At 40.2% G+C, this 15,153-nt stretch overlaps 1 protein-coding gene across 2 annotated transcripts in view; it reads right to left on the bottom strand.

Annotated features, from left to right (window-relative positions):
* The window catches only part of rrh (retinal pigment epithelium-derived rhodopsin homolog), a 77,903-nt gene extending 68,076 nt beyond the window's left edge, over window positions 1-9,827 (bottom strand). The window contains exons 1-3 of one of the 2 annotated variants that reach the window (XM_088433373.1): window positions 9,695-9,827; window positions 9,513-9,625; window positions 408-598 (exon numbers count right to left, since the gene is read on the bottom strand). In XM_088433373.1, the coding sequence (XP_088289499.1) occupies window positions 408-598; window positions 9,513-9,624 (303 nt within the window). In that variant the 5' untranslated portion in view covers window position 9,625; window positions 9,695-9,827. Of the gene's footprint in view, window positions 1-407; window positions 599-8,242; window positions 8,297-9,512; window positions 9,626-9,694 lie in introns of those variants that run through there. The other variant, XM_088433375.1, reaches the window with a different exon arrangement.
* Between the last annotated feature and the right edge of the window lie 5,326 nt (window positions 9,828-15,153).

The raw sequence follows: 15,153 nt of genomic DNA on the forward strand, positions 1-15,153 counted from the left end.
AAAGCCTATCAAATTGGAATGACAAAAGAGAGGGGGGGCATGAAAATGACAGAAAATATCTAAAGTATAAATTAAATTCTACTTGCTATAACTTTCACAATCGTGTTCATCTCAGGTTGAGATTTGATCAATGAGCAAATGGTGCAAAGGACACAATTTTGTGCCAGAATAATTGTAAAAATTGTGATTATACATTTGCAACAATCAATATAACGGCTTGCAATGAAGAAATTATTTGTCGTGAGAATAGATGCACTGCTTGCAATGAAACAATGTTTTCTATGAGAAGGTTGCTGTGAAATAGTTGACAGCCCTGAACAGTCTGCTCAAAACAGACATATATCATACACCACATCTACAAAATATCTTGCAGAATGTCTTGACACACAGTGCTGTATCCCACCCACCTGACAACCTGCATAGCCAAATTTCCAGCTTCCATGGATGTCGGAGGCAGCTGACATAGGGTAACCAATGCCTGCCACTCCAATGTCAGTAAAGGCTAAATTGATGATGATAAAATTGGTCGCAGTTCGGAGCTCCTTGAACTTTGCAAACATGAGAAGAACAACAATGTTGCTCATGAGACTGATGATACCTGCAAAGAAGGTAAAAGGGTACAAATAAAGTAGGAATCGGTTTATTTAGCATTGCCAATTTACTACCATCACAAATCATATCGACTGTCAAAAGTTAAAACCTCAGCTCCCGGAACATATTTGCTACATTTACACCAACTAAGTATGATTAATACATGTTTTTGTTTGGTTTTTTCTTTTAGAGTAATACCTGCACTATATAGATCTGTGACTGCACGTTGAAGGACATGTGACTCCACGTGACAAGAGAGGAGTTGGGAGCCTGGTTGACAGCAGTGGACAAATCTGCCTCGTTCTGTCGGTTTTGTTTTCTTGTGGATTTGATTTTGTGTAACTTCAGTTGTAGGTTCTTGTTGTACCTCCCCCGCATCTGTCGCTTATGTGATTTGCCTCACCTGTCATCTGTGTGTTCCAGTCTCATGTCTCAGCCAGTCAGTTTTCCCCCACCTCTTGTTGCTTCCCAGGTGTTGCGCGTCTCCTAATTAGTTCTTCCTGTATTTAAGTTACACTGTTTTGTCTTGTCCTTTGTCGGGTCATTGTCTTCACCTTGCTGTCTCGCTGTCACTTCACTCCTGTTAATTTGCCTTTCCCGTGAATCCTCACCCTCATGTCTGTTTGTCCCCAGTGAGTTTGTTCTTCTGTTTGTTCTCCTGTTTCAGTTTGTGATTAAACCTTCATTATTTGAGTCCTCTCAGTCCTCCATTTTTTTGGTTCCACCTTTACCAGGTCCCGCACCTCCTCACGCCGCCATGTCAAATCGTGACAAAATCAGGGCTACCAGGCAAGTTTAAAGTCCGGATTTACCAACATGGCATGTTGCAACGACTCCTCTGGCCACCGCTGGTCTACGATGTGCAAATGACCACCGCCGAGTGCTTCGAAAGGAAGGTCAGCTCATCCTTGTAGAAATGGTTGGGTCTACCACAAAGCCTCAGCAGTATAGCCTTGTACGGGAGGAACAACAAACCCAAACTACCCTTTAGCAGTCTGAAGGAGGAGGTTATGATTACCCGATCAAGAGAGGTGCTGATGTATACGGCCTCCAGTGACATCAAAGTCTCCTTGGCTGACATAGAAGAGAGGACTGGCAGGAAGTGGTGTCCCCAAGAGGCAGTCGACCAGGCTGAGTCCCGCTTGCGGCACAGCGAGCTGGTGGGAACAGTGGCATGCAGACGGGCAGAACTGGGGAGTAACACAAGACCTTCCTTCAACAAGGCCAAGGGGAAGGAAAGCCGTCAGCTGATCCAGGAAGAGGTCTGGGCAGGGGTGGAGGAAGCAGTAGAAGAGTAGGAATACAGCAGCAGGGGGCGTGGACTCGATGGGATGAGGTAACTGACCGGAAGATATTGTGGACAGAGTTATGGCGATCTGAGCCACACCGGATTGGCGAAGTTCCTCATCCAGGCAGTATACAATGTCCTACCAAGAATAATAAGAATTGCTGGGGATGTGCCCTCTCTGCCAAAGAGCCAGATCCCTGGAACACATCCTGAGCTGCTGCTCAATATCCCTGTTTTGTTGAAAGGATCGGTGCCGGTCGGCGCTCAGGAGACAAAGACAACACTCAACAAAAGACCAACGTTCCCAAATGCTATTTAGCCCAAATAACTGGCATATTTATTTTGACCAAATGCAAGTTCTCAAATAGTTGACATTGCGTGAAATCATCATATGAGCCTCTTACCTATGCCGAGAAGGTGGAGAGCCAACACCCAAGTAGAGCTCCGCTTGTCAACCGGCTGGGCGTCCGTACGTAACCCGCAGCAGACTCTACTTGTTTGTACTCTGCATCTCTCTTTTGTATTTTTTAGTTGCGTGCACGAGGAAGGGCGGGTGGCCTACCCGTCCGCCCTGGCGCCGCAACACCTGTTTCCCGATTTGATATTGACACTTAAGTGTGTCCTTCAGGCTCTGAAAAACATCATACTCGAAAACATCTTGTACAATAATACCTGTCAACTTCCCACGACAATGTTCTTCTTTGTTATGGGAACAAGACAGTGAAGCGGTCAAATGTCCTGACCAAGAACAAGTTAGTGAAAAACAGCATATATAACCATGGTTGCACAATATATTTGGGTTTTCAACGGCTATGGGAAGCATCACTAATTACAATTCCTCTCAATCCCTGTGACCAAGAGCTACGGGTTATTGCTGTGGCCATCAGCACAGGCATCTCCACCAGCAAAATCCAACAGCCAACAAGGCGGTCCATTGCATTCGTTAGGGCTGGGGAGAAGCCACCACAGCTCAGGAGTAATGTAAGGGGTCTCCTGGCAATTGAAATTCGACCTAGGAAAACAGCTCAAATTCCCTGAGGACATCTTAGTGAACACCCTCAGGCCAGACATTGTCTAGGTGTCGTAAACAACAGGCAAGTGGTCCTGTTAGAGTTGACTGTTCCCTGGGAAGATAGGATGGAGGAGACCTTTGAGCGGAAGAGGGCCTAGTATGAGGAGCTGGCAGGTGAATGCCGAAGCAGGGAATGGAGGACTCGTTGCAACCCCATTGAGGTCGGGTGTAGGGATTCGCCGGTCAGACGCTCATCAGAGCACTCAAGATGTTTGGAATCAAGAGACTGCACAACAGCAGGGCCATCAAAAACATCAGCGGGGCAGCAGAAAAGGCATCCAGATGGGTGTGGATCAAGCAGGGTGATGCATGCACACTGTTCGTAAGACACAAGCTGGGACTTGATCTCCCCGACTGGGTCCCCTGGGCGAGGGTGTCTCTTGTGAGACCCAAAACACCCAGTGAACCCAGGTCCTAACACTGATGATGTGTCTTAAGTTTCACCAAAAGTGTATTTTAGAATGCACATGTACTCAGCTCTTGAACTCAGCACCAGTATGGTTCATACATAATATGTCTATAAGATCAATGATGAATAGTTTTCAAGAAATACTTTTTGTTTATTTCTGCCAAAAGCTGAAGAATCACTACAATAGAGAAACAAGCTAAAATAAACAAACTAAGATTGACTTGATGGGCTCCAGCAAAACATGTGTAAAAATAAAAATTGAGTGATTCATATATTTTAATACTTAATTCCAATTAAGAACAGTTATGATATATGAAAGTCCATAAAACTTAACTATGTTATTGCACTTTTGAATGTTGTGCTATCCAGCTAGCTGGGCTAACATGCTGCTAACAGCGTGCTCATTGGGGGGGGGGGGGGACCCACCACGGGGGGACTCTGTGTTTACATCTCTGATGCCTGGTGCTTTGGTTTCCAAACACTGCAAATCAAGTCTGCCCATCCCCCACTCTAGACCCCTTTCAGTTTGCATATTGGACAAATCGGTTACCCGATGACGCAATCTCCATCTACATCGCCATCTCTCCACTCAGTCCTCACCCACCTAGAGACCAAAGAATGCTGTTCATCGACTTCAGCTCAGCGTTCAAGACAATAATCCCCCAGCAGCTCATCCACAAACTGGACCAGCTAGGACTTAACACCTCCCTGTGTAACTGGCTGTTAGACTTCTTGGCAGGAAGACCACAAGCACTTAGGGTCGGCAGCAACACATCCAGCACCATCAAAATGAACAAGGGGGCCCCCCAAGGATATGTGCTGAGCCCCCTCCTCTTCACTCTGCATACCCACAAATGTACCCCAACATCCAGGAGCAACCTATTTGTCAAGTTTGCGGATGACACAACTGTGGTGGATCTCATCACAAGTGACGATGAGACTACCCACGGGAGTGAGGTGAGCAGGCCGGCCCTGTGCTGCAAAGAGAACAATCTCCCAATGTGGAGAAGATCAAGGAGATTATTGTAGGCTACAGGAGAGCGTACTCCCAGCATGCCCCACTAATCATCCTGGGTGTGCATATCAGTAAAAACCTGTCTTGGAGTCAGAACATCACATCACTGGCCAAGAAAGCCCATCAACAACTGTACTTCCTCTGCAAATTTGGAAGAGCAAGAGCCCCGGCCCCATCATGCTCTCATTCTAAAGAGGCACCATTGAGGGCATCCTGACCATCTGCATCACAGTGGTACGGTGCCTTCACATTGTCCTGCCGATCTACAACTCCCGCCTCGCCTGAAAATCCATCAGGATTGTGACCCCGACCACCCATCCCACAGCCTCTTCACTCCAACCCAGAATCAGCAGGTTCAAGGACAGCTTTTTCCATCAGGCTGTAAAGACTCTGAACTCTCTCCCTTCTCTGCTCCCTCTAACCCCTCTGTCTTCTGCTCCTTCCACCAACTGAAATATATCCCCCCAACCCCCACTACACATACATTCATACATACACTCCAATCTAAGGGACTCATTCAAATGCCTCTCACTTCAACCTCCATTACATTGTTTACATCCTAACTTTACATTCAGCATACACAATGCTTCCAAAAATGCACTACCTACACTTACACTTTTGTATATAACTTTGAAAGCATCCATCTTGGCTCTTTTTAACTATACTTTTTATACTTTGTTTTTCTTTTATTATTTGTTTTGCTACCTAGTTATTTGATATTCTTGCTTTTAATTATTGCCTGTTTGCATGCGGAGAAAATAGAAGGCAATTTCCTATGTATTGTATGTTGTGCATATACTGTAGCATATTTGACAATAAAGCTGACTTGATTATTTGATGGCTAAATTGAAATCCCTAATTTTGAGAAAATGGGACAGACATCTTTCGACGTTCCATAGCAGCCATTAATGGTCCATGGCAACCAGTACCATAGATAACATAGATCCTTTTTCCAAAGCTACTTCCTCACAAGGGTTGCTAGCTTGCTGGTGACTATCCCAAATGAGTAGGCATGGGAGGAAACTGGGGTGCCCAGAAAAAACCCACATGGGCTTGGAAAGAACATGCAAACTCCACACAGGAAAGCTGGGGAAAGGTGGATTTGAACTCGGGTGCCTGAACTGTGAGGCGAATGTGTTAAGCAGTGAGCCACTAAAATTGGACTAAAATAAAAATATTTTTTTATTGACTTGTGAAAAATTATTGGAAACACAGAAGACCAAATAAGTAATTTCTAATGAACAAATAACCTTTTTTTCCAGTTATTGTTACTTTGACTGTAAAAGAGCCAAGGACGAGTGAAGTCAGACCCACAGGAGACACATTTGACACATCCTGGTATGTTCAAATGTGATCAGTAGAAACAGCACCCATGTCAATTTTCAATTGAAAACAATTAGATTCAATTAAACATGATTTTGCATCTATATGTAGATGTGCAAAGAATCTACATACTATTGTCTGTTTTGTAGAACAGAATAATAAAGGGAGTTTTTTTGTTTTTTTTTTACATTTATTAAGTTTTGCTTTGTGGGGAGCATGCCTTTTTCCACAAAACCAGCATGTGCAAAACTGCTATTTTTTGAAGTTATCTATAAATTTTGGAGCATTTATCATATTAAATTAAATAAATCAAAAATAAAGTGCATCTGTATCATCATACAGCTAGAAAATGTGTTATTTCACCAGAAAATGCTGTAACAAATTATGATGTGAAAAATTGTTGCCCAAATGAAAATAAATAATATCTCTCAGTACATTTATGATGAAGAAGATGTGAAAATGAAGTTTTTTAAGTGAGCTGCAAAGTTGAGAGTTTGGGCACACAATGAAACGTGTGTCGGTCTGTGTACCTGCAAGCAAATTGGAAACATTACACTGGTCAACACGATTTTTCTGGCAAAAGGTTTTAAAACAAATTCTAACTAAATTTGGGCTGCTGATTACGAATATGTACTCAGTTTTTGTCTATCACATCAGGATTTTGAGTTATAAATTTTTTCAATTTTTGATGAAAATTACCCATCAGCCTATACATCGAAGGTTTCATGATAAAAACACGTGATTTTTAGTACTTCATTTTGTATGTTCTTAATCAAGGAATAACGAAGATTACAAAGTCCATGTACAGCAAATCAAATATAGTGACATAATTAAATGGAAAATAGAAAAGAAAAAAAAAATATATATATATACATATATATATATATATATATATATATATATATATATATATATATATATATATATATATATATATATATATATGGTGCACAGATGAATGGCAAATAACAGTTATTTGAACTTTCTTTTCTTGGCTGATCTCTGATGTACAGTTTCTGGGTTGTCTCTCATCAAGCTCCAGCAATAATCCGCCATCATATGTGAGTCCCACCGGCCTTGATACCGTTCTTCCATTGTTTTAATGTCCTGATGAAAACGCTCCCCTTGTTCATCGCTCACATCCCCAAGATTCTCCGGAAAACTGTCCAAATGGCTATATAAATAGTGAACCTTGATACTCATTCTACATCCAAGATCTCGCAGGCTCATTAGTAGCTCTTCCACAATCGCTTCATAGTTGTCTGCTTTCTTATTCCCTAGAAAATTCTGCACCACATTACAAAATGCATTCCAAGCTCTTTCTTCTGTCTCATTCATTGATGTGATAAAATATGGATCTCTCATAAGTGTTCTTATTGGAGGTCCATCAAATATTCCAACCTTTTTCTTCTCTTCACTAAGACCAGGAAAAGTTGAACGAATATAGCTGAAGCATTCTCCACTATGATCAAGAGCTTTGACGAACTGCTTCATCAATCCAAGTTTAATGTGCAAGGGAGGAAATACAATGTTCTTCCTATCCACTAGAGGATCATTGATGACATTCTTATCGCCAGATGCCAAACTCTGTCGCTGAGGCCATTCATTTCTCACCCAATGCTCTGCTGTAGCTCTACTGTCCCAGTAACACAGAAAACAGGGGTATTTTGTGTACCCTCCTTGCTGACCTAAAAGAAAGTTAACCATTTTCAAATCGACACAAATTAACCACCCGTGAACATGATATTGCAACCTCTCTAGAACAATCTTGATGTTTTTATATTCTTCTTTAAGATTTACAGAATGACCTATTGGTACAGAGACATACTTATTTCCATTGTGTAACAGAACACATTTCAAACTTCTTTTGGAACTGTCAATAAAAAGCCTCCAATCTCTTGAATCATATGCTGGAAGTCCCATAAAGAGAAGTAGTCCTTCTACATCAATACAATAGACAAGCTGGCCATCTGAACAGAAGTACTTACGCAGTTCTGCTTCTCTGTTGCGATAAAATGAGACACTTGTGCCGGGTTTCAACATTCTATTCTCTTGCAGTCTTGAAGCCAACAGTTCAGCAGACTCTTTTGGTAGATAAAGATCTCTAACCAAATCATTCAAAGCAGACTGAGTAAACAGAATTGGTTTGTCACAATCTTCATCACATGGCTGAAAAATATCTGTAGTGTGTTCTTCATCACTAGAAGCAGGTGAGCAGAGATCTGTGTCATCAATTTCTGGAAGCTCAGTAAATATTGGTACAGGTATTTCTTCACTATGGGCAACTGGTCGAATAGCTGAAGGATAATTTTTCTTGAATTTCATGAAAATGGATATACTGATAGCGCAAAAACGTGATGTGATAGAGAAAATATAAGATCAGATTTGAATTCAGCACCCTCAAATTAGTCTAAAACTGTTATTATATTCCATGCCAGAAAAAATTATTTTTTCTTTGTATACCAGTGTTATCAGTCATGATTATTTATGATAGACAGTATTTTCAATCATTTACATGTATTTAAATAATATGTATTTGTGTACCTTTTTGGAGTTGCAAGTTTTGTGTTGTTGATTATGGATCATTTGCTTTCTCTCCTGTTTGTTTTTTCCAGGATAGAGCATTTGATTCACGTGCGTGTGAGAGACAGAGAAAAGTGCATTAGCGCAAGGAAACTAGCATTGTGAGGAGCAATAATTTGTTCCTGTTGTTGTTTAGCCATTTTGCAAGAAGACCACAAATATTTATCACAACTTCTGTCATGTTTTGGTTGGGTTTGCTGCTTTCCTCGGGTCGTGTAGTTTTGGTTCAGGTTCTTAGTTCATGTTAGGTTTCCCTCACGTTAGCAAAATTGGGATTTGACCCACCCTCCTTCGGTCGTCTGCCTCAATCTAATCCCTTGTAATATGGGTGAAAATGTGTACGACTGATACAATTTGACCTGTTTAATGTATGGGAAACCAAATTATTCATCTAAACTGTATTTTTTTATGAATGCCTATGCTATCAACATATGATGTTAAATAGATTAAGACATATCCCATCAGCCCAAACATTTTCATACACCTATACCTACATATAGGCATGTATTGTGAACGGTACTGGGTATGGTTATAAACGCTAGCAAAAATATAAGAAAGCTCCCTTTTAGAGAGGGCTATCATACCAAATAATGTCCCTCAGACATAGATGATTACAACAATCAATGACAGATTTTGCCACCTCAGGTGGTACCAACTTCTGCTCTGGCCCATGGGCTATTATCTATATCAATTTTGGGATGTTTTTGATTGATTTAAACCCTAGTAAATCAGCAATTGTCTTTTTGTGTGTGTGTGTGTGTGTATATATATATATATATATATATATATATATATATATATATATATATATATATATATATATATATATATATATATATATACTCTTATTTTCATTGGTTAATTCACATCATTATCCATCCAGCCATCCAGCCATCAATTTTCTTTGGCAGCCTGTCTTCCTATTCTAACTAGGGTCGCCGGCTTGTTGGTGCCTATCCCAATTTGCTATTACTTTTTAGATATATAAATTTATATTAAGGTATATATGTTCAATCAGCTGTACTATTCTTAAATAGCTTTTATTTACTTGGGTATTTGGCAAAAATCTCAAAACACAAGTATGAAAAAAGACCTTAATAAACAAGTTCTGTTAAAATTATTTCAGATATATAAGATATTTTCAATGAACAGAAAATTAGATTACTAACAGTATGAAGAACATATATTACCCGAATTTCACAAGAAACAAAGTCCTAAAATGTGTTATTACCTGCAGTTATAAGATATGAGGCCACTATGTTGTGCTCCAGTTGGGAAAAGGAACTTTTTCCCCCATAAGGTGGATTGTCATTTGAAATGTTGAGTCCAGTGTCAATTGCCATTCTAGAAAATGTCACACAATATGTGAAGTAAAGTAACAACAAAACATTGAGATAAATACTTTTGACTAGCCTGAGAGAAGATGTCTCCAAAATTCAAAATGTTGTCCCTTGTTAAGCTCCTGTTGTATTGCAACAGGAGGGGAGGTCCATGTACAGGGATGAGGGGAAAGGATTATTACATACCATTGTTCCTTGTTGCCAAGAAACTGGAAGCAGTGTGTTTGTAACATGGGCAGCAAGGTTCTACTTTAGACGATTATTGCTCACGTGGATTTTTTTTTTTTTTGCAAATGAGGCAAGTGCCACTCAGCTTTACACAACAATTGCTACAAACCTTTTAAAAGTACACAGCAGAAATATAACACACACAATGCAAGCATACTGTCAAGTTGAGTGCAGCAAGGTCTACCACAAGAGTAGAAGTGGGGCAGGAAATGCTTCGAAAGGGAGGTCACCATGTCATAACACAACAGTGAGGGCTTGGTCAAGAGACGGCCTTCAGAGGTTCATTCAATAAAATCATTTTATTTCATCATAAATATGTAAATGTAAATATACTGTTAAGGGGGACATAAGAACACTGCCTGCATATACAAATAAGAGAAAATTCTGACATCAGAAATACTTCCTTTAGTTCTGGGGGTGGAGAAAACTGTGGCCAGAGAGGGGTGCCTGAAGCCATCATCTAGCTCTTCTCCATGCAAGAATGGGCTCCTGTCATGGTCTGTTGGATTTTGGGTGGTGGGTTTATGTTTTCATGTTGTTCCACGTTAGTTTTGATTAGGTCCACCTGTCTGTGTCTACCTGCCCCTCAAGTATCCACCAGTCTGCTTGCCCTGCTCATTGTTTCCTCCCCACTTGTTGCGCGTCGGTCATTAGTTTGTGTGTTTGTGTATTTAAGCCGAGTTTTTTGTTACAGCCCTTGCCAGATCATAATCACACATTAGTTGCATTTCTCCTGTTATATGTCCATTTCGTCTTGTCCCTAGCCTCCTTGCCAGCCTACCCTTTGTGTTTGTTTTCCGTCATGCCAGCCTACACCTTTTGTTGTGGGGTCAACCTGCTCTTTCTGTTGCTGTTCTTATCTGCCTGCTAATTATTAAACATGGACAATCACCGACACCTCTGGCCTCAAGCCTCTCTGCTCTTTGGTGCTCTACCCCTGAGATCACGCCACCGTTCCTCCCCGCCTCGCCACCCAATCGTGACAGTCTACATACATTTTCATAAATAATATAGCTAATGTATGCTTTTTTGTATGTGGGAAATATATTTAGCCATCAAGAGCTGTTGTGACTGTTGTGTGCTTGTTTTTACTAAGACATGGCTAAATGAAAACATTGCTGACTCTGCAATACAACTGGAGCAACTAGCATGCTACAGAGTGGACAGGGAGGGCTTTTGTAGATGGAGAAGAGATGCATGGTGGTGGAGTCTGTGTTTACATCCGTGATTCGTGGTGCCGAGATGCCACTGTAGTTGTACGTGGTGTACGTCTTTATTCTTCGCATGCCATCAAAATCTGTACAATGTCCAAATCATCAAAGACAAAACCACAAAGTTCAAAGCATCAAAGGTTAGTTCCCTTTGGGGCATTTAGTCCCATTGTGGAATGTGGAATGCAGGCGTGTGTGTGTGTGTTTGTACGGCTATACTTGTGAGGACCATCGCGGGCTGGGGACCAGCAAAGTGAGGACATTTAGGCCGGTCCTCACTTTTTTTTCATTCTAATAGCCTCTAGGCAGTATATATGTGTCTCCTCAGTTTAAAGCCTTTCATAGTACGTTGCCAGTAGTTGTTGACACTTGTGTGTTATATGTGTTATATGTGTTAGATTATGTGTTGCATGTGTTAGATTTGTCTAAAAATCACTACAAACTTTCTATCTACTCTTCAGATGCAAAATCTAAAATCACAACCTCCTCGCTGGAAGTGTTGCAAAGATTTTTGGGCTAAAAGGGTCAAAACCTCAGTTTCAGGCCTTTCATAGTGTGATTGCTGTAGTTGTTGACACTTGCATGCGTTATATCTGTCTAAAAATCACCACAAACATTCTGTCTACTCCTCAGATGCAGAATATAAAATCTCAACCTCCTAGCTGGAAGTGTTGCAAAGATTTTTGGGCTAAAAAGGTCAAAACCTCAGTTTAAGGCTTTTCATAGTGCGATTGCCGTAGTTTTTGACACTTGCATGTGTCATAAATGTCTAATAATCACGACAAATCTTCTGTCTCCTCCTCAGATGCAAAATCTAAAATTTCAACGTCCTAGCTAAAAGTGTTGCAAAGATTTTTGGGCTTAAAGGGTCAAAACCTCAGTGTAAGGCCTTTCATAGTACGATTGCCGTAGTTGTTGACACTTACTTGTGTCATAAATGTCTAAAAATCATGACAAACCTTCTGTCTCCTCCTCAGATGCAAAATCTAAAATCTCAACCTCCTAGCTGAAAGTGTTGCAAAGATTTTTGGGCTAAAAAGGTCAAAACCTCATTTTAAGGCCTTTCATAGTGCGATTGCCATAGTTGTTGACACTTGCATGCGTTATATTTGTCTAAAAATCACCACAAACTCTCTGTCTACTCCTCAGATGCAGAATACAAAATCTCAACCTCCTAGCTGTAAGTGTTGCAAAGATTTTTGGCCTAAAAGGGTCAAAACCTCAGTTTAAGGTCTTTCATAGTACAATTGCCATAGCTGTTGACACTTGCATGTGTCATAAATGTCTAAAAATCACGAGATCCCTTCTGTCTCCTCCTAAGATGCAATATCTAAAATCTCAACCTCCTAGCTGGAAGTGTTACAAAGATTTTTGGGCTAAAAGGGTCATAACCTCAGTGTCAGACCTTTCATAGTGCACATTCAAAAATTCATAAATCTTTATCTGTACATCTGAGCTTTTTTTTAGAGCTCGAGGTCCTACATAAGGCTACAAATTTTCATAGCTCTAGGTCAAACTGACCGTGAGTGAGAGGCTATTTTCCACTCATAAGGCCATTTTGGGCCAATAACAGCCACTTTTTTCATTTTGGCGAGACATCTGACTTTGAGGTGGCGTGCAAACCACGCTAATTATCGAAAAGTTGTAAAATTTTAAAACCCTTATATTCCATGTCTTAATGGTGTTCTGACCAATTTTCAGTTATTTTACTCAAACACACTGGGCACAATACATGAAAGTATAAAAAAAATGACATTTTTATCAACCACTAGGCGGCGCCAGTTTCTATTTCAAAAATATTTTTTCAGAGGTGTTAAAGGCATAAGTCTCCATGTGTCTATGAAGTTTTAGCTTTTTTTTAAGATTGTACATCAGAGTTATTCATGTTTTTGTCACTCTTGGCAAAGGAAAAATTGAACACATAATTTGAAGCCCCGCCCCTATCATATACGTCGGCGGATCTGCACCAAATTTTGCCCAGTTGTGCCCCTGTGTCTGATAATGCACAACAGCAAATTTGAAGGCGACTGGGTAAAGCGTTTAGGAGAAACAAGGAGCAGTTTGGGACCTGCAAACGTGCAAATATGGGCTAAAAATGCACATTCAAAAATTCATAACTCTTTTTCTGTACATCTGAGCACATAACTGACTTTTTTGTAGGTCTCTGGGTCCTACATATGCCTAAAAAAATTCGTAGCTCTAAGTCAAACAGGTCAGGACCAGCTGCACATTTTCGACCTTAGGTGGTGCTGTAGAGTGCAATTTTTTTGCATTGTTTTAGAAAACACTAAAATATCAAATTTTTCACCAGGCCCAACAACTGTGCAAAATTTGGTGACTTTTTGTGCATGTTTCGGCCCTCAAAAATGGAAAAATTCTGCACAGTAAATAATAATAATACGGAGAAAAACAAGAGGGCTCTCGCAGCAGTAGCTGCTCGGGCCCTAATAATAATAATAATAATAATAATAATAATAATAATAATAATAATAATAATCTGGGGAGGAACAATAGGGACCACGCAGTGGTCACTGCTCGGGCCCTAACTAGAAAAGTTCAAATTTTCATTAGCATTTGTCCAATAGGTTCAACTAAGTAATTAGAATCGCAAACTCAGTAATTCAAAACATCGTAATATTTGGTGGAAGAAATTAAGCGTGTCTGGAGGCCTGTCTGGAAAAAAATCAGTGATATTACTTTCATAGGCTCAACACGGTACCTATAAATGAAATGTAATTTTTTGCTGCCACCAGTTGGCGCCCACACAATGAGGAAAAAAAGTGTGTTTAGCATTGTACTCTCATTAAATAAAATTTAGAGAAGATCATCTTGGTCCAATTAAATTAAGTGTTACTGGTGTGGCCAGACATCGGACTTTGAGGCGGTGTAAAGACCACGCCCAAATGTGAAGACTCATGAAACTTGAGATTCGTAATGTTCGCTATGTCTCAAAATTCTCCTGACTAATTTTCAGTGAATTTACTGAAACCAACATAGCAGAGAACATGAAAGTGTAAAAAATAACTTTTTTGTCTGGCACCAGGTGTCGCTATTGGTAATTTGGAAATGTGTCATGTAAAAGATTTGACCATGAGTCTAAACACTACTGTCAATTTTCAGATATTTTAAAGCTTGTTCAGCTGAGTTATAAAGGTTTATGTCACTCTGGGTGAAGGAAACATTGACTTGTGTTGACATGTTGTTGACATGTTTTGAAAGCCCACCTCCATTTATTTCATGGGATCGTGACTATTTTTGGACCAGTTGTGCCTCTAAGTCTCATAATGTTCTAGGCCAAATTGATAGTTGATGGCGTCAACAGTTTAATAGAAGGCGGCAGCAGTGGAAGACTTACAAAAGGCCATAAATGCATCAAATTTGCAAATTCAATAATCCGTAACTTTTTTTATTCTCTACATCCTAGCATATGGCTGTCTTTGATTGTTATTTAGGTCTTAGGGTCCTGCATATGCCTACAAATGTTGATAGCTGTCAGGCGATCCAACTGAGTTTGGCTGCAATCCTTCGACTATAATGACATTTTTTGCTCCCACTAGGTGGCGCCCAAAGTATGACAAAAAAACTGGTTACTAGGTTTGTTTTCCATTGGACTCCCATCAACTATATGAAATTTAGAAAGGATAGGACCATCTGGGTTCAATTACAGAAACTTTTTGGTATTGGCGAGACATCGAACTTTGAGACAACGTAATGGCCCCGCCCCTTAGTAAAAAATTGTAAAATTGGAGAACCTTCATGTTTCATGCCTCAACGCTATTCTGGCCAATTTTCAGTTAATTTGCTCAAACAGGAATTGCACAGCGCAAAAATTGAAATACTAAGGTTTTTGTCATTGGTGGCAAAGGAAATTTGAATCATGTATTTTGAAGCCCCGCCCCCATCATATATGTTAGCCGATCTTGACGAAATTTTGCCCAGTTGTGCCACTCTGTCGGATAATGGAGCACATCAAATGTGAAGTTGATCGGGTCAAGGGTTTTGGTACCAAAAAATGTAAAAAATTGGGCCAAATGCTACATTCAACAGTTGATAAGTCTGGTTCTGTACATCCTAACACATGGCGCTCTATAAA

The sequence above is a fragment of the Hippichthys cyanospilos genome, chromosome 14, assembly GCF_059441005.1.
Source record: "Hippichthys cyanospilos isolate Australia breed blue-spotted pipefish chromosome 14, RoL_Hcya_1.0, whole genome shotgun sequence".
Taxonomy (NCBI): domain Eukaryota; kingdom Metazoa; phylum Chordata; class Actinopteri; order Syngnathiformes; family Syngnathidae; genus Hippichthys; species Hippichthys cyanospilos.